Source organism: Anser cygnoides, chromosome 24, assembly GCF_040182565.1.
Source record: "Anser cygnoides isolate HZ-2024a breed goose chromosome 24, Taihu_goose_T2T_genome, whole genome shotgun sequence".
Taxonomy (NCBI): domain Eukaryota; kingdom Metazoa; phylum Chordata; class Aves; order Anseriformes; family Anatidae; genus Anser; species Anser cygnoides.
The window spans coordinates 6783575-6806562 of NC_089896.1; the positions used below are offsets into that span (position 1 = coordinate 6783575).

General features: G+C 53.3%; 1 protein-coding gene across 2 annotated transcripts; it reads right to left on the reverse strand.

Annotated features, from left to right (window-relative positions):
• Positions 1-4905: 4905 nt before the first annotated feature.
• On the reverse strand, positions 4906-21853 carry FNDC5 (fibronectin type III domain containing 5). Of its 2 annotated transcripts, XM_066982439.1 has the most exons (6): positions 21563-21848; positions 12848-12963; positions 12346-12544; positions 10634-10726; positions 7479-7612; positions 4906-6702 (listed from the first exon to the last, which is right to left on the reverse strand). In XM_066982439.1, the coding sequence occupies exons 1-6, from the start codon at positions 21639-21641 to the stop codon at positions 6661-6663; spliced, it is 663 nt and encodes a 220-aa protein (XP_066838540.1). In that variant the 5' UTR covers positions 21642-21848; the 3' UTR covers positions 4906-6660. The 2 variants fall into 2 exon arrangements, with proteins under 2 accessions (XP_066838540.1, XP_066838541.1); XM_066982440.1 differs by lacking the exon at positions 7479-7612 and having other exon boundaries at positions 21563-21853.
• Between the last annotated feature and the right edge of the window lie 1135 nt (positions 21854-22988).

Here is a 22988-nt window from a genome sequence, read left to right on the forward strand (position 1 = left end):
TTCCTTTTCTCTTTTGCTGTGTTATTATACTGGACCAGTCTTGCTTCAGCGTATCTTTTCCTGTCTTGTTTCCTTTAATCCCTACGAGATGTGGCAGAAACACACTGCAGGAGAGTACCAGCACTAAAGGCACTGCGAGTAGCAGGAAGGAAAGGAGTTGGTTAATATTCTGAGAAGAAAATCTCAGTGAGTAGCAGAACGGGAAACCCAAGACCCAGGCTAATCTCTGTCCTAAGCTCCCAACCTGTTTTTTGTGCAGACTGACTCTTGGCCTTCAGAAGGGATGGGCAGCGGGAAATCTCATGGCTTTAGTTGGAATTCAAGCTAGCTGCAATTTGTCACTCATCCCCTTCCTCTTTTAGTAGCCTTTCTGTAAGGGTTCCTCTCCTGTGCAGCTCTTCCCTTTCACTTCCCTGCTTTTTGGGGTACCCAGGACAATGTCACCTCACATTCATTTGTTAAGCTACACTGACAGCAACTGCTGGTCTCTGCCGCCTCCATCGCCTTCCCTAACAGAGTGTGGAAATGCCAAAATATTTGGAGGATTTGTAAAGCAGAGGTCAATCATCTGCAAAATGCTCTCCCCAGGTGTGCTGACAGGGCCTGCATGGGCTTTGTGAGCAGTTTAAGCATAAGAAGGTTTATGGGTAAATTTCAGAAAACAGATTGTCCATGGAGGAAGTGCTACTATATTTTTATTATACTGATCTGAATCTTTTGTGACATTTTTGGCTAACATGAATTTAAAGAAATAAAATTTGGGTACAGTACTAATATTTTTCAATGTTGAGCCTCATGTGTTTTATTTTGCCATTCTGTAGCACCTTTCCACTCCGGACTGGGGCAGGAGGAGGTGGCTTTAAAAGCAGCCGAAGTTTGTCACTGACCTAGATGTGCATTGACTGAGGCACGGAGGATCGAAGTAATTTGTCCAAAGGATAAGCAGTGGAGCTTGGAACAGAGCCTGCTATTGCCTGACTACACTAACTCGTAGATAATGCTGCACCCATTAATGAAGTAATTGCTGTATTTTCATGCATAATTCATGTTGCATGGGGCAGGGGGTGTCTTGTTTCTGGTGGGTTGTACAGGCATACGTGGTGCATGTCCCATGGCCAGCATTAGGGCTTTGTGTCAATAACTGATCTTCTCCAGCTAGTAACATGTTCTTGATGCCAGTGTAGGCTGTAAGTGACTTCGCTGCTGCTGTCACAGGCTGCTGGGATGGTGCTGGTCTGCCTCGACTGGTGATCGATGGTTGCTGGTGATCAGCAGCGACAAAATGGAGTGGGAAGAGCACTGACAATGCTCTACCTCTGCTGTGCGTGCTGAAGTGCTCCCGCGAGGCCTTCAGGGGTCCATGCTAGCTGTCTTGGTTCTATGTATCTCCGAGATTACTATGAAGTGATGCACAGCAGTCAGTCTTACATCAGTTTTCTCTCAAAGCAAGCATTCTGTTGCCGGTTCGGCCATGCTGAGAAAATGAAATGGGTCTGAACAGGCAGCACCTGTCAGGACAGGAGGGTGACGGTGTCTGTGTGTGTGCTCTGCCTACGGTCAGCCTCCCTGTGCCCGAGGGCCGCAGGCAGAAGCAGGCACCTCCTCCTGCTCGCCTGTTTTGTGGTCTGTGAATTCCGTGTGAACGAACGCTGCCACGGAGCGGCTCTGCACCGTGTAAAGGCTTTAGGCTTCTGGGCATCTTTGTGACTGATTTAATTCTTTGACACTGCAACTGAGATTCATACATGCTGAACTGTAGATACTGTAAGGGGAGAGAGATTGCATGTTACTTGTTCATGGAAGGACATGTTTGCAACTGGAGTACAGCCAAGGGCTGTTTATGATTTTTGCTGTAGTAGAATCCAGCAACGTGAGTCTGGAGGAGACTGTTTTGTGCAAGCAGCGTGTCAGCACTGTGATGAAATGTCTTACAATTAAAAAAATAATAGCACGCATCAACGTATTGCACTATAACAACAGCAGCTAGAAAATGATGAATCTAAAATTAAACTACTTTTTTTTTTTTTCTTCAGCTGTCCTCTCCACAGCTAGCTAACTTTTCCCTCCTTTTGTGCTGTAAGGTAATTGTAAATAAGTAGGAAGAAATTATGTCCTGAAACATGAAACAATAGTGGAAGCTGAAAACAGTTTATGTTTGGTTTAAGAGTATGTCTAGTACTATGCTGGCTGCATCCTCCGCAGAACAGGTCTGGATGGCATAAATAGGTTATATTTAGCAGTTGGTGGCACCGAGTGAGGTTTTTCTTGTCAGTTAATAAGGACAGCAATGTGCTGCAAAGTGTCAAATGGCATCGTGGGGCTGTGCCATTATTGCCACTCCGTGACTCCATACCCAATGTGTTCAGATTGCAAGCAAAAAGATGGCTTTCCTGGCTGCCAACTTTGCTGACTCCATCTGGGATCTAAAATTCAAGCTGTGTCTTTCCTGGCTCTGTCACTAATAATAAAGGTTCTTCATTTGGAACTTAGTTAAACAAAATTGATGCTGATGCATGAGCCGAAAGGGAATCGAGCTCACTTTCCCTGAGACTTGTGGGCTGGGAGCGCTAACAAGTAGGAGCATAATCGTTTTAATCTATAAGGTCATCAGACAGTTGAATACGCACCAGATTTGTGGAGGGAACAGAAGATATTTTAGCATAACAACATGTTGATCACACTGCTTTTTAACAAATGTTAGAAAGCTGATTGAATTTGGTCAGTTAGCCTGTGTTAGGCTCCAGCTTCCAGGGCAGCCTGGAACAGCTCAGTACTTGTAGTCAGGGAGCTTTTCTACAAATCTGGGGAAATTGCATTTGGTATAACATATGGTATAATCTTTATCCTTGCTGGAAGTGAAGTCTGACTACTCAGTCAATGAATTGCCATATTTTTATCAGCGAAATGGATGTGGAGCTGTGACATACACTTCTGAGTGATGTAACCTCTAATGTCTTCGGCAAATACTGGCATTAGCAGCCTGTTCCTCTCCATTTACATCTCCTCCAGAAAATCATTACCAGCTGAGATTATACTAACACTTTGTGCCGTGTAGGTGTTTCCTCCTCTGATGCTATTGAGCTGTCAGCGAATAAAATGCCTAATGTTCTCATTTTCCTCGGAGGAGACGGCGAGCAGAGCCTGTGCTGTTTCTCGCCGTGCAGAGGGAGGTGTGAGGAGCGCAGGGCTCCGTGTTGTGAGCTGGGGGACACGCTGTGCAGCATTGTTTGCTGCACACCGCCTCCTGCGGTTCACTTTTCCTAAACTCGTGGGGGAGGAATATATTGGCTAAACGGTACTTGTAGGCATAATATTACAGTGCTCGGAAGGATGAAGGCAAGTGGTGCTTAACTTCAAACATGCAAAGCGTGTGTTGGCAAAGGGCTCTGTTTTCAGCTCCTTGCTCCTCGCGTGCCCATGTCCCTGCGTGGCTGGTTCTTGGGAAGGGATGGGATTAGCACCCAGGGGTGCAGCAGAGGCGGCCGGAGGGCTGCTTGCCTCCGGTTCGAGTTCAACGGGAAATCCGTTCTTGCAGGGCTCTCTGGGATCCCTGTCACGCCAACCCACCCCCACTTGCTTCTTTTTAGTATTCATGGAAACCTCCCTTTCCTAATCCCTGCTTCCAAGAACCAGTCACAATCAGCAGTCAGGCAAAAACACGTAGGGAGCCATGAGTGGTCTTTAGGGTGAACTCTTCTGTGGCCCAAGGTGACTTTTCTCACTGCTGGCGTGTTTTTTTTCCTTGTATTCCCCTCCATCTCTTCCCTCTATTGGCAGTAAAACACCTCTAACTCCCACGAAGGAGTATCTTTCGGCCACTGCTGATGAGAATGAGGTACCTCTTCTACAGGCTGGCTTAGGCTTGAAGTCACTCAAGCCCAGAGCCTTATCGGTGTGTAACACTCATGGGTTACAGAAGGAGTTCATACTGAAACAGCAGGTAAAGCTTTGATGTCTGAGTCTCAGAAAATAGGATCTTAAGTAGTTTTCCTTTCCTATAGCGGGAAACACCTTTTCCTGAAGTGTGGACTTACCACATCACTTTAATTCATAGTTTAAAACGTTTCCTTTAAGAGAATCACTTGGAATTGATAGCTTGGAGTCCTTCCCTGATGGGTTGAGTTTCTGCCAGCCCACATTTGTCTCCTCTCACTAATAGCATTATTACCTTACCTTTAAAGCCTGCATTTATGAAACATAATGATAACCCTTTTAGCTTCTGCCACATTATGGTACAAATACTTAACTCTGAGTGAACACCGATGCTTTAAATTTTAATTCTCCTTTTCCAAAAAAAAAGGAGTAAGCACATCTTTGTTAGAAAAACAAGTGGTTTATACCTGTAACCAGGGAACAACAACTGTTACTGTAAAAAAAAAAAAAAAAAAAGATATGGTCTGAATTCCCAGGGACAACTGTCTTTAAAAACAGGCACACAACCTTCCACCCCCCAAATCTGCCAAATTACCAGACTGAATTTCCTCACGGGCAGGCTTTAGAGGGCTGCTTGCTTGGCTGTCTGTTCTAGGATTATGAGAGAGCATCTCCCTTATCGTTTTGCACATGCTGTACCATCTCTCCTAAACCTCCTTTTATAGGGTTATGGATTCCAAATGATATTTCTTTCTTAGGAGATAACAGGGATGTCTGAAGAACCCTGCTAGTAGGTATGGCTGTAGTGCTATATATGTCACACGAGGTTTTTTTTTTTTTTCTCCCCTCATCCCACAGCCACAATGAACTCTGGTGAACCATGCTGGTTCTCTGTACCCAGACAATGAGAAAAGAGTTCACCCGTAGTCCCTGGGAAATACAGGGAAAATTGCCCTGTTCTATTCTGTGTTGTGCTTGAAGCAGGCAAGGATGAAATATTACTGAATTCAGACGTTACAAGGACACAGGATATGCCTTTAATCTTTTATTGTACATTATAAAATGTTTATTGCTCTGTCTGTATCAGAGGTGCTGACCTCTCCCTCTTGGTGATGGAGGAGTATGTTCTGGCAAAGGATCCTCTGAAGAGACCTTTGGGGTTGGCCTGCCTTCTGGAACTGGCACAAGCGAAGCCCTTGCTTGTTCCCAACCGTGTCTGCAGGCAGACTGCCTAGGGCCTTTCTCCCAGATCAACTGTTTTAGAAAGGCTGGTGTCAGTGGAAGTGGAGAGATGGCTGACCTCGGTCACCGCCAGCCCGTTTCTTTGCAGGGACTTTTAAACCAGGCTCATCTGAGTGCAGGCTTGTAAAGAGATTTAAACCCTTCTCAGGCCAACCTGTCTGGGTTTCGATGGGACAAATAGGATCTTGCCTCATCCCCTAGTGCATATGGAGTGGTCTTGTGGAGTAGTTAAATAAATACAGATACCCCATGGCACACTACAAAGAATAATTTTTTTCCTTGTGATGGACTTGCATCTATCAGCTTCCAGAGCACCAGCAATCCCAGGGATCCTGTCAGCTGTGAACATTAAGCACTTAATAAGAGAGAGGAGAACCCCAACCCCTTTCCCATTCATCACCATCCTTTTCGTGGAGGACTGGCTCCAGCAGATACCTGGCATTACAGCGTCACGGAAAATAGTGCAGACGGGACGTGTAAGGAGAACCAGACCTTCCCACAGGAACCCTACAAAAAGAAGCCATTTAAGAACTTAAGCCCTCAGAAAAAGGTCCCTTAGGCAAGAGCCTTTTGCAATAAATGGCTTTTGCCCCTGGAGACCTTGCATAGCAACCGGTATCATGAGTTTTTTTTTTCTTTTTTCTTTTTTTTTCTTTTTTTTTTTGCTGACTGGCTACGTTTTTATGGACTGTTTATCACACTGTTGGTGGACTCAGGCCCAGCTGAAAATACCATGGAGAAAATGTTTGAAATTATCCTGGAAGCTGAAGAGGGGCTTCTGGTGTCCCCTCATACTGGTCTGTGCCAAAGTGGTTGGAGTGCCCCGAGTATCTGCAATGACGAACACCAGCGTGAGACAGGAGACACAGAAATACCGGAGTCATGAGCTGCAGCCTAACTGGAGAACCAGGGAAGTTCTCACAGTAGGAATGGAAACTGGGCTATGACTTTTTTGTTTGTTTTAAAAACCCACCTGTAAGACGTGTTACATGATACATATCAGTGGAACAAAGCAAGCCAAGAGCACACAGCAGCCAAAATCTGGTTGCTACTCGTGTCTGCGATGATCTTTCCTTCCTTCTTGCTCGGAGAGGATTGACAGTGACTGATGCCTGAGCTCACGTTGATACTGTCAAGATGTAGTGACAGTGAGACAAAATAAAGATACATCAAAATCTTGTACATTTCCAAGGACAAGGAGGTTGTTCCAGAAGACGGAGCGCCAAGGTGGAGAGGGGTGTGTGAGAAGTTGCTCCAGCCCAGGTGATTCGTGAGTCCAGTGCAGGATCACCGGCAGCAGCTGTCCCACTGATGCTTTTCCATCTCAATTGTTTGTTCAGGTTTCAGGGTTCTTTTTTTCATGATTTTTCGTACTGGCCAGATGTTTTGCTGAACACAGACAAGGAAGGAGGTGTATGCCATCAAGTGACAATCGCTGGGTCTCCTTCCAAATTGCTCCAACATTATTTCACCTCCCCAGTCATCAAGGCTCAGAGGCAGAAAGTGAGAGTGAGAAATGGAGTCCGTCTTTCAGATGGCAGGCTGTCACGCTTCGATGATATTCACTGAGGGCTTGTTTTTTGGAAACTGGAAGAGAAGAGGCAAATGAAGAAAGGATGTATTAGGAGTAACTCGTGAGGAAAAAACCATCAGAGATCTCTGCAGTGTGCTGGTGAATTTTGCTTTTGTAAAAGTCCTTATTCCCATCCCCTGAGGGTAAGGAAAAAGGGCAAGCAGTGAGCATGAATTAGTGACTGTTTCAAGTAATAAGTAAATGCAAAGTGGCGGGGATGTGCCAGAACACAAGTTGTGAATAGAAACACAGGAAAGTCAAATTTAATGGAATAAGTTGGTACAAATTATAGGCTTGAGTCTCCTTACACTATAAATACAGCATGCCTTTAACATCACATGTATTACTAGCCATGCTCCTGCTGATCAATTTTTCAGTTAATTGTGAGACTGATATCCCCTTTACCGCTTGCCACCTAACTGCTGCGCCGGGGGTAAGGAACCAAGCAGCTCGGGGACTGCAGCATTGCTCAGCACATTTTTCTTCTAGAGATGCTCAGATATTTCAAGAATATGGACTGAAACCTGGTTTACTGATGCACAAGGGCTGACCCAGAGGTGGGAGTGAAATGCTGGCATCCTGACACGTCTGAGGTGCTCAGATGCTGAAGGAGCCACGGTGCTGGCATGCGTGGAGGTGAAGGAGTGCTTCCCTTCCGCATCCCAGCCGGAGGAAGGCGGCTGGAGCAGGGATGTTTAACAGCAGCTGCTTTTGGGGGCAATTTAGCTGAGTCCCAGCTGGAAGTTGATTGCCTGCCGTGCCCCCGCCCTGTGTGCCAGCATCGGCTCACCTTGCTGCGGAGGAGCCCGCCGCCCTGGTGCTCGGGAGTGCTGTTCTCCGAGGCGCTCTTGACTTTCTCCTTGCTGTTATTTGGCTCATTGTCTTTGATGATATCGTACTGTCTGCAAAACAGGGCGATCACCCCTAACAGGAAAAAGCATTAGTGATCACACAAATTTGCTCAGCCCCTGGAGCCTGCAGAGATCAGAAATCCCTTGCTTGCCAGCCAGCTTTGTGCCTCCTGGTACAGATCTCAGCAGCACTCACAATTGTTCCTAAGGATCATTTTCTAACACAGCTAGTTGGCCCTCTGGCTGTTTCCTTCTCAGTGCCAATTCCATGCTAAACTAGTTAGATGGAAGGACAGAAGATTAATTATATTCCAATTTCTCTGTCATTAAATGGGACAAGTGTTTTAAGCCCTACATTTGGATAGCGATTAACACCGACTGTGTGCTTAAATGGTATCTTTGCTTCGCAAACACAGGAGCTCCTGGAATTTCTGGTGAGTGGAAATGTGCCTTATGATCTTTCTCCTCTGAGGTGAAGAGAAGGAGCTGGAGCTGGCAGACGAGGCAGGTACTGTACCCGCCTGCTTACGATGTAAGCCAGGGTCTCCTGAGCAGCAGGACAACATCTGCAAATATGCAACAGTGACGGCAGCAAAAGCTGCTGCTGGAAATTTCCTCCCACACACACAAGCACACGAAAAGAAAAGCAGGGGCAGCAATGACAAATAATAAGACTGAAAATGTCTTTCTCAGAAGCTTTTACATGACGTTTTGACCAAATGACTTCTCTGCCTGGAAATTCCAAACACAGGAGTAAAGAAGACCTGAGAAGATGCTGCTTCTCCGTAACTGAAAAATATTTTAGCTCCCCTAACAGCAGACCATACGTAGAGCTTTTGCTAGATATCACAAACTGCTTCCTAAAGTGAGGTGGTGTTATGGCAGCGGCCCCCAGGTGTTACTGATGAACACAGTGGTCCAAATTCTTTCTGCGTATGTGAACAAATGGCTGATCCTAGGAGAACAGGCTAACATCTGGCATAGTCACACCTTCTGTGCCTTCTGATGGTAAAACTGAGGCACACAGAAATGCAGCCAGCACAGGAGCACGAGTCTCTTCTCCGAGTTCAGAGCCCTGGGCACAAACCAATTCCAGTTTGCATTTGCTAAAACATTGTCATATGCTCAGGTTGTGGCCAAGGTAAGAGCTGGAAAGAGTTGTTTATATATTGAGATTTGGTAAAGAACCCACAAGATGAAGAAGAGATCTTTCCCACACCCACTTTCCTTCATAAATGTAAGTCATCTGTCTAGAGGGGAAATTGTGGCATTAGCAAGTTCTTCACTCTGATGCTGATCGGAGTTTTAGATTATGCTATGGCAGGAGATGAATCCGTTGTTCAGTCACTTCATGTAATTATTCATGATTGTTTTTACTGTCAGGGCATTTAAATAGGAATGTGCACAGATAAAGCTTGATTTAAACGCTGGAAAGGCCATGGGCTACAGATTTTTGTTAACCTTAATTTAGGTTTTCATTTGGTTATCGTCGTTAGCAATAATTGCTTTACAATGCATGGTAACCTCAGGACCTTCCAAGGAAAAAAAATATTTTAGTAGATCTGATTCTGTGTCACCTGGATTCACCTGAAAGAAACCTCGCAGAACTGCATTAGAGGACAGCTAATCCCTCCATCCCCTTGTTTTGGCAGCTCTCAGGTCAGTGACTGGCTTCCTATTCACATCTCTCCATGGAGGTGTTCTCAGATCCGCAGAAGTTAGTAGAAGTGGGCCAAATCCTTTGGTGAAGTAAACCAGTGCAACCCACATGGGCTTGGGATTGTTGCAGCGTACAGCAGCAGAGGTGGCGGGCCACCGTGAACTTGACGCAGCATGACCTAACCCCAGGGGACCTGCGAGCTGATCTCAGCCCCTCGGTGCTGCCGCAGTCGATTTCTCTTCCAGCCGAGGAGAATTCTCCGTGCAGCTGTTTGCATCTCTGTGTGTGGAAACCTGGTAGGACTGGGACAAGGGGACTGGAGGCGGAGTGGCAAAGGTTGTCTTTTATGGATCACAGATTTACCACAGTGCTAATTTCTCTGCCTGGTGATTTCCTCGGGTCACCTGAACCATTCCCCCCGGGCAGCCTGCTCTGTGACTCGCAGGGGGCAAATGTTGTTTCATTCATGCCTTGTGCTGCAGCAGGAGCAGCAGCTGACTGGCAGCCAGGGGAGGCTGGGGCTCGAAATAGAAGACAAGCGCACAAACTTTATTTCCCATTAACTCACACATGTAATATCCAAACTGAACAAGCTGAAGAGCTGGCTGCAGCCACTTCAGATGTGCTAAGCTGATGGGGTAGGACTCAGGAATTTTCCTCTCCCTGTTTGCTAGCTTAAAACATAGGAGCGAGATCTGTCCTAGGTACAATTTGGTATAAGGTCAATTGAAACATAGTCCCAAACTCATGCTGGAAAGAGGTCATGCAGATTTTCCCTCCTTTGGTTAATGTGCTTCTGCTAATGTTCCTCCTCTTCCTATTAAATACTATTCTTTGTATTTTAACAGTGGATTTTGTGAGTATCTGGGTTTATTGGTGTTTCGATGTTTGGAGCTATTTGTTCTTTCAATACTACCATTGTTTGAATTGTTTTTGCAGTGGGTTTTGGTGTATATATAGTGGGTGTTGAGAGCAAGTCTCTTGATGTCTGATGTGTGTTTGAACTTTGGCAGAACTCTTATGGGAATTTCTGCTTTGCATGAGAGCTGGAGTCATATAATAAGCCAGTTAATTACAGTGACCTGTGTCATTTGAAGGGCTCGAGGCATCCTGGCGGATGGCTGAGGACATTATCATCAGTGCTTTCTGGAAAAATTGAGCTTACAGGATTAGCCATGCTGAATTAGACAATTGGTTCATCAAGTCCATTATCTACTTCCTGCTGCACCAGATCAGAGCACTGATTCACCTGCTTTTGGCACTGCCCGGCTCCTGATGCTGCAGAGGGAACTGAGCTGCCCTTACAGCTGAATATGCAGCGCTCTTCATGGGAGGAAGGGTTTCTTTTCAGGTCTTACACAATTACACATGCAAACCAAGCAAGCCACAAGCCCTAGGGATATTATGTGCTTTTGACAGAGAGGTTGAACTGACCTGCCCACATAAACAACACCACAACAATGATGAGAATTTCCCCTGCTCGCAGCTGTTGGTTTTTCTTCGCCATCTCCTTCATTGTCACCTCATCTGCACAAGGGGAAAGAGAGATGGTGAAACCTAACCGCGCGGCTCAGCCGGGCTGCAGACACCAGTTCAGCAGTGCCCTTGGCTCAAATCACCAGCGCACCAGGGTCAGAGCTGGCAGAGCAGGAGTCCTTGCCCGCCAGCCCCACGACCGGCACGAGCTGTGCCTTGAGCCTGCAGGGCACCGAGCTCTGCAGCCGCTGCCCCGTGCCCGTCCCTGGCAGCCTGCAGGGGACAGGCAGGGGGGAGAGGTAGGACAGGGCCAGCGGGCAGCTCCTGTGGAGGTGCTGCCACGGGGTAAGCCCACACAGGGTCAGGCCCCGCGGCGATTTCACGCTGCTGGCTCTGGTCTCTGCTAGCGCCGTCTGTGCCTGTCACAACACCTTGCATGCTTCAGCAGCTCCTCACCCGGCTCGGGAGTGGGGAGCCTGGCATGAGATTTTTCACCGGAGCCATGGGATTCAGAAATGAGCAGAGCCTTCTCGCAGGGCATAATGCGCCTCCTCGCCTTCAAAGCTCTAAGAAGATTACAGTTCAGGCCTCCGGGGAGGGAAGCAGTGCTCCGCTTAGTGCTTTCAGATGAACAGCAATTCGGTATTTACAGACACCAAATCGTTTTAGCAGGAAGAGTCAAGAACTCACAACTCCCTAAGAACCATGGCCAAAAGCCCTGCAACAGGCCAAGTCCTCTGCTGAGTCCCCTTGATATCCCAGACCCCTGCGCTCCCGAGCCCTTGCTGTAGCAGAGATTCTTCCTGCCAGAAAACCTTCCACATCTGGTTTGGCTTAAGAGGAGCAAGTGAAGGAGCTGCCAAGCAGGAAGCTGGAGACATCCATCACCCATGGAGATATTCAAAGACATGACCCCGGACCACCTGCTCTAGATGACCCTGCTTGAGCAGGGGGTGGGAGTAGATAATCTCAAGAGGTTTCATCCAACCTCAACTACTCTGCAATTTGGCAGAAACCTTTGAAATGTAAGAAAAGTGGGAGTCTGTGGGTATTTTTTTTCCCCCGCTCTCCTGGAACCCAAGCACAGGGGGCTCAGCAGCTCCCTCTGAGTGCCCTGTGAGCAGAGCTGTGCTGGGCCCAGTGCCACCCAGAGGCCTGGTTCCACAGGAGTGCACGGGCTGCTCAGGAATTTCCCCTGGCATTCCCCACTTGCAAGGATGCTGGACACACTGCTCCCAAGCTGGAAACCTCCTCACTTTGCCTGTTAAACCTCATCTGAAATGGGAGGAAGGAACAGCCAGCCATCGGCAGCAATGGCTGCTCACCTTTCTGCAATATTTTGCAGGGGCAAAGTAACCTCGTCTTGATCTCAGATGTACTCGCTGCGTGTCCTGAGGTGTAATTGTACTCAGGAGTACATTTATATTGCAGTCCCACTGTGATAACAGCCTGAGCCAGCACCACCGTGCTGGGCACAGCCCAGAAAGCAGCACAGCCTCAGCACCTCCTTGTCTGCCGGGTACCCTCGGGGCATCCCTCTTGTCCAGGGGCTCAGCCCTGCGTGTGTTTAACCCAGCTGTCCTCACTGCCCAGGATACTGCTGGCCTCCCTGCAGAGCCCTGCGCTGCCTGGGCTTCCCAGGGACCACACAGGAACTCACCCACACTTGCCTTTATTTTTAGAGGCTAGTTTCTCAGCTTCCCTGGGGGTCTTGAAGAGGACTGGCTCACTGGCAGGGCTCTGGCCTTGGATGCTGATGGACTGGACATGCACAATGTACTCAGTGTCCTCCTCTAGGTCCCAGAGGGCACAGGAGCGGGTGGTGGTGTTCACCTCCTGGATGAAGCGCAGCATCCGCACGTCCTTCTTCTGGAAGCCGAGAGAGGAGAGCACAGAGTGGCGGAGAGGCCTCCCGTGCGCGCTGCTGGCGTCTAAGACCACTGCTTCCTGCCCTGCCCACCATGGACGTGGAGACAGTCGGACCCTTTCCTCTCTGCAGCTACCAAAACATGGAGCACTGCTGCAAAGAGGACGGGGAGGAAGTTCCCTCCCGGACCACAAGGGACAGGACAAGAAAGAATGGGCTTAAACTGCAGCAAGAGAATTTGGAAACGGAGGGGACCTGGGGTGAAGATGAGCATGACCGAAACTGGGTAACCGTAGGCACTGTACCTGCTGGGAAATTGCAAATCCAATGACAACTTCATCTTCCAGAACATCCCAAGTCACAACAGCGGAGTTGGCTTTCAGGTGTTTGACCGTGACATTGACTGGAGCCGATGGGCTGTCTGCAAGGAGGGAGAGCAGAGCCTTTACAGGGGCACTCGCAGCTGCAGGCAGGAGACAGAGCAAGGGCAAGGAGGGGAGTGGAAAAGGGCTGCTTGGGGGCAGTAAAAGGAAACATAAAGCATAGCCAGGATCCGAGGCATGAGAAATGGAGCTGCAAGTGATCTTCCTGTTGGGGGCTCTGGGTATGGGACCTGGAAATGGCAGATATTCCATGTCTTAATTACCAGTGAGGTACTAGAGGTCTCTGCTGAGAGTACGAGTTACATTATACCCATGAAACATCCGCCCCGTGGAAACAATTTGACAGCACAGCAGACTATTGATTAGCTCACTCGTCTCCCCAGCCATGTTCCGTGTTTTCTCTGGTGTGTCCTATTACAGCCTGACAGTGACAGCTGGGAGGAAATGCAAAATCTATCTTAGAAGTATGAAAACTGGATGCTTTGATGAGCACTCTGGGGGTTTGAAAGTCAGTGGTAGTAAACGGGAGTGATTCTTCTGCTTTTTCCTGTTAGTCTGACAGAATTTTTTTATACACATTTTGTATTTTTGTACATAGCCGCTGGATGCTCCCTCAGATGGCCAGAGGACACTCAGCAGCCACCCACTGACGGGACAGAACATGCTGCACCAGCCACCGATGGACCAGGGTAATGTGAAAAGGCCAGGCCATGAAAGCAGTAGCCTGAGGCTCCGAATTTGGTGGTTTTTGAGCAGAGCTGGGTTTCCAGCCGCAGGGCCAGCCTGTGCAGCTGCCAGCCTCGCCAAGGGAGCTGGGCTCGGCTGTAGCCGCTGGGCTCCTGCCCTTGGTGGGACCTCGTCCTGCGGGGGCTGCGCAGCGTGAAGCCCTTTGCTTCTCCGGGAGAAGTTCTGCCTCATAAGCTTGGCACCGTCCTTCCCGTGCTGTGCAGCAGGTTGCACTCCTGGTCCCTCCTCAGGTAAAACTGAATTCCTAATCACCAGATTGTGCCCCAAACCGAAGGTGGTAAATGCTAACCAGAGTTAAAAGTACATGCTGACGAGATCGCAAGGACTCTGAGTACCCCCAAGCGGTCAGTAGGGTGGGAATGGGTCATTTGCTCCGACTTGCATCAAAGAATAATACTTCTGTTGCTTTTTAACCATTGCACAGTGCTGCCCTTCTGGGGCTGAGGCCAGCAGTAAAAGAAGGACGCACGTGTGCATGTCTCCAGTAACACTTGTCAGATTTACAGTCAGTCCCAGCCGCCTGAATGTGGCTGAAAATATTCTAGCTGGAGTGTCAGTGTCTCCGAACAACTGACTTCACTCCTGGTGAATGTTCCCCGGGGAACAGAGAAAATACCAGGAGCACAGCATTCCTCAGCTGAAGGCCAGTGCTGTCATACACCTAGCAGAGCAATGACCCGATTCCCTCCTTCCTCCCCAGACAGCAGCGGTGCCAGCCTTCAGGGCTCCCCTTCCTGCCAGACCCACATCCACCAGCCCCGTTAGCAGGACCCTTAGGAGTGGGATGTCTGCACGAGCCGTTCAGACCCAAACTGATCGTGGGGAGTCCTTCAGCAAGCAAAACGTTCAGCGGAAGGTGCACGGTCAGGTTCACACGAATTTGAGACCTCAGAAGGAAGAGCAGCAAGCAGTGTGCTCTTCAGGATTTCACGGAGGGAAGCGTCCTTCCTTTCTGGAGCACACGATCAAGGCAATATCGGCCCAGAGCACTACCATCTCAGGGCATGGCCTTCCTGAAGTGGGGCAGCAGGGTCCCCACCAGCCCTCAGAGAAGGGAAATATTCCATTGTCGTCCACCACAGGGCCAAGGAGCAGCTGGGTGGGGAGCTGCGAGCACCAGCCCCTCGTGGAGGCGGCTGCCTGCCGTCACCCAGGGAAGGGACGTGGGGCTGCAGCTCCTCACCTTCCCCGTCACCGAGCCCACGTGCTGGCTAGAGGAGGGTCTAATTTTAGTAAGGGGCAGTCAGCAGACGGGAATGCGCACCGGGAAGGTCTGTGAGTCATGCCTGGTGAATTTGCTAGAACATATGGAGGACATGGCGGAGCTGGGAGACAAAACAGCCCCCAGCTGCAGCCAGGCACTGCACCCGTCTCACAGGGCAGCTGTACAGTCAAATCCCAGCATGGTTGTCTCTCCTGGATATTTTTAGGAGAAGCTACCACTAATTTACCCAGAGCGGGTTGAGGAGGCCTTTGAAAAGAGACGAATTGGCCTCACAGGAACAGAGAGCAGAGTATCAGGGAAAAAGCTGCAGGCTGGGAAAGGGGAACAAGCAGTGCACCACCCTCGGTGCCTGGGTCCCCTTTGGGGTTTGTGACCTTGAGGGGGGCACAGCATAAAAAACGTCAGAGTTTCCTAATGACATAAAACACGGGCGAGTTGGGAAGACGTCGCAGAGCTGGAGGAGAGGAGCAAACAACATCCCTGGGAGCTGGAGGGAGGCGGAGGGGACGCGCTTGGTGAAGCTGCAGCCCCATGCTTGGAGCCCGCAAAGCAGGAATCTGAGTGCAGGCAGGGGAGAAATCAGCTGGCGTGCATGGTCAAGAGCACTCCAGAAAGCCCCCTTCACAGTAGTACCTTTGTGAGATGGTGTAGTTAAAGTCAGTAGATAACACAGTAACATTTAGGACAGATCTGAGCATGCCTTTCCTTCACTACTACAGATTAGGAGGAGCTACACATAAATCAGCGGTGTCAAATCAGTACAAAAGCGATATGAAAAGAGAACTAAGCACAGCGTTTGACAGAAATACAAAGCCAGGAAAATGAGTTCCCTGCTCCCAGGGCTGAGTGAATAATTTGCGACCAAAATTTTAATCCGTGAGGATGCTTTTCTCCTTGCTCCCGGGAGATGCATGATGAGATCATGACTTTCTAAAATCTAATCATTGCTCCAAGATATTCCACACCGCTTTTGGCTGCCTGGGCCAGTTGCGGCTCTTTGTAGTGCCAGCCCGGCTGAGCTCAGTAATTTCTGTTTCCCAGCTGGCTGCAGCGGGTCAGCATCTCTAGCAGGGTCTCAAGGTGCCAAATCCAAATGTCTGGCTCCTTTCGGACTCATCTGCAGCTCCTGGAAACTTTGCTTCTGTGCCTGCAGCAGCCAGGGGAGCTGCTGGTGCTCTGGGGAGCAGGCACAGGGCGGGATGTCCCCAGGGCCAATTCCTTCCCTGCTGCGGATGAGATAGCAAGGAACACGCTCTGCATCAAACCTTCCTCCTGCACATTTACTCCAGAGACGCTGCTGGCAGCACAGCCCCCGTCTGGTCTGTAAGGAACCCATACTGTGCAGGATTCCTGGTTTAGCAGTTTAGCTTTACCCCAGCTCGGGGGCTGCAGCGCCTGCTGGAGCAAATCACACCTTGCAGACTGGCGGAGGATCTGTTTGGCCAAATTTGAGTGAGAGCTGTGTGCGTGGATGGAAAGATGCTCTCATTTTCATGTCAGCAAAACTCACAGCCCCCTGTTCAGGAAGGAACTGATCAATTAAGATAAAATCATGAGGATTTTTAACAGGGAATGGCTACTTCAAAACTTATCATGCTTAAACCATGTCTTGTTTCTTTCTCACCCTCATCAGTCCTGCACCTCCCAGGGCTGTGTCGCAGCCCAGTGCTCCTGCCCACCTTTTGGCAAGAGCAGGTCAGAGCCGCCTCCACACAGCGAGCAGGCGTGAGCAGCAAAGATTACTCTTAATCCCCTCTTAATGCTGAGAACTCCTTCTAGCCTCTCATTAAACGCTCTGCTGATTATTAATGGACTTTTATTGAAGAGAGAGAGAGGAAAAAAAAAAAAAACACAACGCTTTACAGCTTTGGGCTGATTCCTTCCTGGCTTTTCACTGTCAGCACAGCAGCTGCTGGCACAAGGAGCAGAGAACCACCCACCTGCCCCTTACGGTGACTTCGCCACCGCAGCTGTAGCATGGGCAGGGTGGGGAGGTTTGTCCCCATCCCTGCTGCCCCCTGCGAGGCAGGGCGGTGGGGTGAGCAAGGGGGTGCCCGGGACACCAGGATGTCCTGCTGCAGCGCAGTTGTGGCAGTGCCACAACGCTCCCATGGCAGCACCGATGGGCTGAGGTGCAATGGGGCTGCTTCACTTCCAGCTCCCATCACACGGTGCACCCAAACTGTTTGCTGGACGTGCTTTTTGAACCGGGAGCTTTAAAACTCAGGATGTTGGATCATGGGAATTAAGTTTTTCATTAAGAGTCATGAAAGGTGTAGAAGAACGTATGCGATGCGAAAGAAATCACATACATGGGACATTGCTTGTTTTTTCTAGGATGCTGGGGCTTCTCTAGGAGGTGCCTAAGCCACAGACATTGCTGGGAGAAGCTCAGAGCTGCCAGGGGAAGGAGCATCGGTACGGTCCCACGTGCCGCTCTCCACAGCTGCTGCCTGCCGGCTGCGTGGGGGGGGCAAAAGGCTGCCTTTTCTGCCTTCCCGAGCCTTTCTCTGCTCTCCCAGCACGGCTCTCTTCAGTGGATGTGATTGCTTGTCAGCTTTATGGGGTATGTAGGAAGGCTGGCGCGCCGTTCAGCTTCCCTGAGTGTTTTAATGAAGAGAGCCTGCAGGGGAGTGGGAGGGAGCAGGGCACACCGCTGCTCTCCCGCGCCCGCTCGCGTGGAAGCGGGGCTGTTTGCTGAGTGCTGCCGGTTCCAAAGACCAGAAAAGACCAACCGGTGGCTCTTCAGGCTGGGAAAGAGGCAATTATTTCCTGCTGACCGCCCACTCCTCGTACTAATGGGATACTAATAGGCCAGCCCCCGCTCACCCCTGAGGCTCTGTCCCTGATTCCCCGCTGCCCGAGCACGCAGGTGCAAACACTGCCGGGGTGGATGGAGCCCCCCGGGGAGCTGCTCGCTGTGTCCAGCCCAGCCATTGGGAATTCCTCGGGGCAGAGGTAAAGGGGAAGAGGAGTCAGAGGAGCTGGTCCTCAGCTGGGGTTGGAGCAGCCTCGTGCCATCACTGCTCTGGAGAATTCCCTGCGCTGCCAAACCTCCGAGTGCATCCCAAAGCCAGGCAGGATTTGCCCAGGTCTCGCCAATGCCCCGACTTTGGTTTTAACGCTGCCAACCCAGAGCTGAGTCATTGTCGAGGCACGTTTTATCCAGGGCCCAAATGTCCAGGCAGGATTGGGCACCACGGTCTTTTACAGCCCCTCAGCCTGCAGCCGCGCACTGCCAGGGAGGCACAAGAGCGATGTCGGCGGCAGCGATGGCGAGCAGGAGCTGGAGCTCGGTGCCCAGAGCTCTGCGGGGAGCTCGCTGCCTGGTCCCAGCCCAGCTCCGCTCTTGTGCACAACACTTGGATTTTTACTGCACACATAAGGATTTGCGTACTTCAGTGCTCGATGCATTTGTGCTTTTAACTGAATTATGCCTGAGTTAGGCCTTAATTTGGGCTCTGGGTACTTTATAAAACAGGAGGGGGTTAATTAACAATAAATGCCAAACGGATGAGGCCAGTACATGAGAACCAGTACACGGGCACAGCTCCATGAAGGCTGCTTTTGGATCCTGCCACGGTGCCTGTGCATGGTTAATGTGTGCGAGCTCATCCCGCTCCGGGAGGACTCTCCGTCTTCCTCATGCATGTCCCCAGCAGGAGACAGCATTTGGAGGAGGGTAGCACAACCTCGGCTGCTTCGCACAGCAGTGTCCCTGCTGGGAGGCTGACACCGAGGTTAGAAACCTCCATATTTCAATTAAATCTCTGCTACGCTGAACGCAGAAATCAATAAAGTGCTTACGCCATCCCTCAGCTGGCCAGGAATCTCCGTGGCCATGGTGAGATGGGAAGGGGCAGGCGTGGGCTGCTCGGGCATCTGCAAACTGCTGCCAGAGCTGTGTCTGCCTGCTCGCGCGTGCCGTGCACTGCTTCTGCTGCCGGACCATGGTCACCTCGGCTCCCCGGCTGGAGGAGGAGGGCAGCGAGTCCCGCAGGGACAGGGGGACCAGCACCCCTGCACTGGTTATGCTGGTGGGGAGGACGGGGGGGTGGAGACCCGGCCTCTGCAGAGGGAGCCTCATCTGCAGGGCAGCTCAAGGCGCGCAGGAGAGGCAGGAGAGCACGGAGCTGCTTCGGGGCTGGGCAGCGCCCAGAACCCATCCTGATGCCTTTGGGCCCCTTTTGGAGAGCAGAGGTGGATGAGGTGCTACCGGGCTGCTTCACCTGGAGGCTGAAGGGAAGGCTGAGGGCTGGATGGGGCCCAGAGCTGTGCTGGAGGGCGAAGTCTCCCCCAGCCTGGCTGGTATTATCTTTCGCCTCCATCCCACAGAAATAAATCTGACCCGAGCTGCCTGGTGTGCAGGTACATTGCAGGGATGCTGTTTGCCCTGGGAAGCAGCAGGGGCTGAGGACCATTTTGAGGTCTTTCACCACTGCTGCACAGCATTCCCCTGCTGCTCCTACAGCCCATATCAGCCTCCTGGTCCGGCACAGCTCGCCTCCCGCTTCCAATGCTCTGCGGTACGGGGAGCACGGCCCCACACGCTGGGCAGAGGGGGCCAGCCCCCCCCCCGGGCAAGCACAACTGCAGAATGAGCTGTGCTTCAGACCCGCTGAGTGGCCCCAGGGATTTCTCAGTGGCAGCCACAGGAGTAAGTTGGAGAGGTTCCCCAGTGCCGCCGCTGAGGGCTGTCGGAGCGCCCTGCGCGGACGTTTTCTCAGCTGCCTCCTCGTGGTCCTGCCTCCCCTGCTGCTCACCTTGGCATCACCTTGCAAGAAGCAGCCCCGGGTGGCCAAATGCCCCTTCCAGAGCAGGGCCCAGTGTGCACAGGGTCCGAGCTCTGCCTCTCGCCAGCCGTCACTGTGGCTTCTCAGGGGAATCTGTGCCATTCCCCCCGGGCCTTTCCTGCGGACAGCAGCTTTAACCCCCCACGATGCATTATTTTAAGCCTGCTTGAAGGAGCTCTGGGTGCAAAGGGGAGCAGAGCTGAGGCTGGAGCCGTGCCGGACCCCGCTGTACCCCGCCGGCCCCCGCTTCCTCTCCAGGAGCTTTTCCGATGGCTTTTGGCTTGCTCGCCTCAGCGGCCTCGTGGCCACGTGGCTGGCAGTGCCGGGGACGCAGTGCTGGTGGTGATGCTGCCACCACCTCTGTGTGACCTTGGGACGATCGCACCGTGCCCGCCTTCCTCTTGTCCCCACCTGGAAACCAGGAGCGGCACCAGCCCCAGCCCAGCGCCTCCACCAGCCCCTGCAGAGCCGGCAGCACGAGCGGGAGGCAGCGGGGTCGCGGGGCACAGCACCAAGGTCATGCAGCTTTGTCCTAGCTGAGGACCACTGGGGCTCCTGCGGCCCCACCGCATGCTGCAGGCGCACACCGGGGCCGCGCTGCGTGCTCACGGGGCTGCCGGCCCCTGAAAGCACACGGGCTCCCCACAGCCCGCGAACGCTGCCTGCAAGACAAGCAGCGGGCGGTGATGGGCAGGGACACAGCTCCATGTTTACTCTCAGTCACCGGCTGAGGTGATTCGAGGATAAGGCAGAGCAGGGGAAGTGTCCTAGTTTACAGGAAACCGGGAAGGCTGTTACAGTTGCAGATGTGTTGTTTTCCCCGTTACTCCCTCCTTTTAGGGATGTTTCATGAATCTCCCCGGGTCTGCCCCTCGTGCAACAGCCACTCGGGCGTGCCAACGTCCAGCCAAGGATGCGTGCATCAAACCCGAAGGTGTTTGGGGGTTCCTGCAGCCCCGGCACAGGCAGGACATGGGTGAGAGTAACTCCTGCAACTACCGGGGCTGGCTGGGGGCAGGAATTTCCACTCCCCGGCGCTGCGCATCGCCAACAGTCACCCACAGCCTCCTGGAATGCGAGATATTCTGGCAATCAGCGTTTTGCAAATCGAAGCAGCTGTTCCACCAGCATCCTGCAGCCACACCGCCTGTGCTCGGGAGGGAGAGGGCCCTGTCTGCGCACACAGAGCCGGGAGGGCGCCTGGCTGGGGCTGGTGCTGCGCGGCAAGCGAGGGCTTCAGGGGAGCACCAACAGCACTGCTGAGACGTGGCACCCGCACGGGGCACTTGGGCAAGGGCTCAGCCCTGCCAGAGCAGGGACCTGAGCACCTCCTGGTTGTGCCAGGATTAGGACAAGCTCCCAGGGACCTTCGTTTTCCTAAAAGACCCCCCTTAGAGGACCCGGCCAGCTGGCAGGGGCCTGTTTCCACGTCACCAGGACGTGCCATGCCCCATGGTGAGGTGGGTCCCGTGGGGCTGGCCAGGGGGGGATTGCTGGGGCCGCCAGCCCACGCGTAGGCAGCGCAGGCTGCATTCACCTCCTCGGCTCCAGCTCAGCCCCTTGGCGTGAGCTGCAGGGGCAGGACAGGGGCAGGAGCAGGGGCAGGGGGCTCCTGCTGCTCTCCCGCGCTGCCGTTTTCAACCCCGTGCCCCCGAGCCGCCGTCCCGAGGGCCGGGGCACCGGAGGCAACCGTGGGACGGGGGCTCCCTGCCCTCCCCGGCCCCTCTGCCGGTGCCCACCAACTCCTTCCCGGGGCTCCCCAGCCCCCTGCCCGCCCCCACCGCGCCCCGGAGCTCTCCGGGCCCCGCCGCCCCGTCCCCCCGGAGCTCCCCCCCCTTCCCCCCGAGCCCCCCGGGCCCGGCGGCCCCCTACCTGCCTCCACCGGGCGCAGGCCGGCGTAGCTGAAGCAGAGCAGGAGCGCGGCGCCGGTGCAGCCCAGGAAGGGCTCCATCCCCCGCGCCCGCCGCGCCGCGCCGGGCCGAGCCGCTCCGTGCCGAGCCGCTCCGGGCCGGGCCGGCGGCGCGTCCTGCGGGCGCGGCGGCGCCGTTCAGCACCGCGGAGAGCGCCGCGGCCCGGTGCCGCCGGGGCCGCCCGGTTCGGCCGGGGCGGTGGGCTCGGAGCCCCTCGGCAGCGCGGCGCGGCTCGGCTCGGCTCGGCCGGGAGGCGGGGGCGGGCGCGGCCCCGCCGAGCCCCGGCTCCGCCCGCTGCAGCGCCGGGCAGCCCCGCTCCGGTCCCTCCCCCGGCCCGGCCCCGCCGCCTGCCTCAGTTTCCCCGGTCCGGGGGCTGCGGGGGAGGGGGGGGGGGGGGGCCGGCCACCGGAGGGAGCAGAGCTCCCCCAGGCGAGCCCCCCGGCCAGGTGCGCCGTACCGGTGACATTTCGCTGCCTGGGTTTCGCGCAGCCCCCGCGAGTCAGCGGGCTCTAAATCCAGCGGTAACGAGCGTTGGAGGAGCTGCTCGAATTAGCCGTGCCGTTAGGTTAATTAAGCCGGCAGCGCCCTAATTTACGCTAACTAGCCGCAGGGAGCCGGAGCGCTCCCAGCCCAGCCGCCGGCTGCCACGCTGCTGGATGGGGGCCTTGCCCCGGCCACCTCTGCTGAGCCCCCCCAGGCACCCTGCACTCATGGGGACACAGAGGGACCCGCTGGTGGCCTGGCAGCTCGATGCCACTAGCACGGCAGGACCTGGTGCCAGCCACCATGGTGGCCCAGGGTGGCCCTGCCAGCTGCAGGGTGCCACCGGGAAGGGGCCTCAGCCCGCAGCAGGCACGGACGGATCAGGCCGGAGCACCCGGCCACAGCTGGTGCTGGAGGCAGCGGGCTTCAGGCTGTGTGTCCGGGCAGCATCACTCGGCCACGGGTATTTATCCTGCGCTGCTTGCACGGCGTGGCTGGTGGGCTCCCAGGAGTGTCCGTGTGCTCCTGGCGGTCACGCAGAGCCTGCTGCCCGTGGGGCTGTGTTTTACGGACCGGCGCTTTCTCTGCACAGCGACGGGGTCAGTGCTGGGTGCTGCTGCCTCTGCTTTCCTCTCCTGCATCCTCCTGGTGTGGTGCTGGGGACCCTCTGGCCGTGCCAGTGTTGGGCAGCAGCACATGGATCACATTTGTGCTCATGGGTCAGTGAGAGATGGGGGCTCTGTGCTGCCGGGGGCCATCTCCTCGCAAAGCAGGAGATCCACAGATCTCCAGGCATCTCCCCGTGAATGCAAGCCCTTTGCTGGATGGAGCGACAGGCACCGAGGGACCCAAAAAGCCTCCGATGGGGCCAGGAGGTGACCCTGCCCTCCCGGGTCCCAGCCCTG

What these genes read in the sequence shown, in the direction of transcription:
- FNDC5 (XM_066982439.1), bottom strand. Translation starts at nt 21,641, where the DNA reads ATGGAGCCCTTCCTGGGCTGCACCGGCGCCGCGCTCCTGCTCTGCTTC. An exon ending in ACTAGCCTCTAAAAATAAAG is followed by an intron (nt 10,727 to 12,345) that starts GCAAGTGTGGGT and finishes CCCCTTGTGCAG; the next exon opens with ATGAGGTGACAATGAAGGAG. An exon ending in GGTGTTGTTTATGTGGGCAG is followed by an intron (nt 7,613 to 10,633) that starts GTCAGTTCAACC and finishes TTTTCCTGTTAG; the next exon opens with GGGTGATCGCCCTGTTTTGC.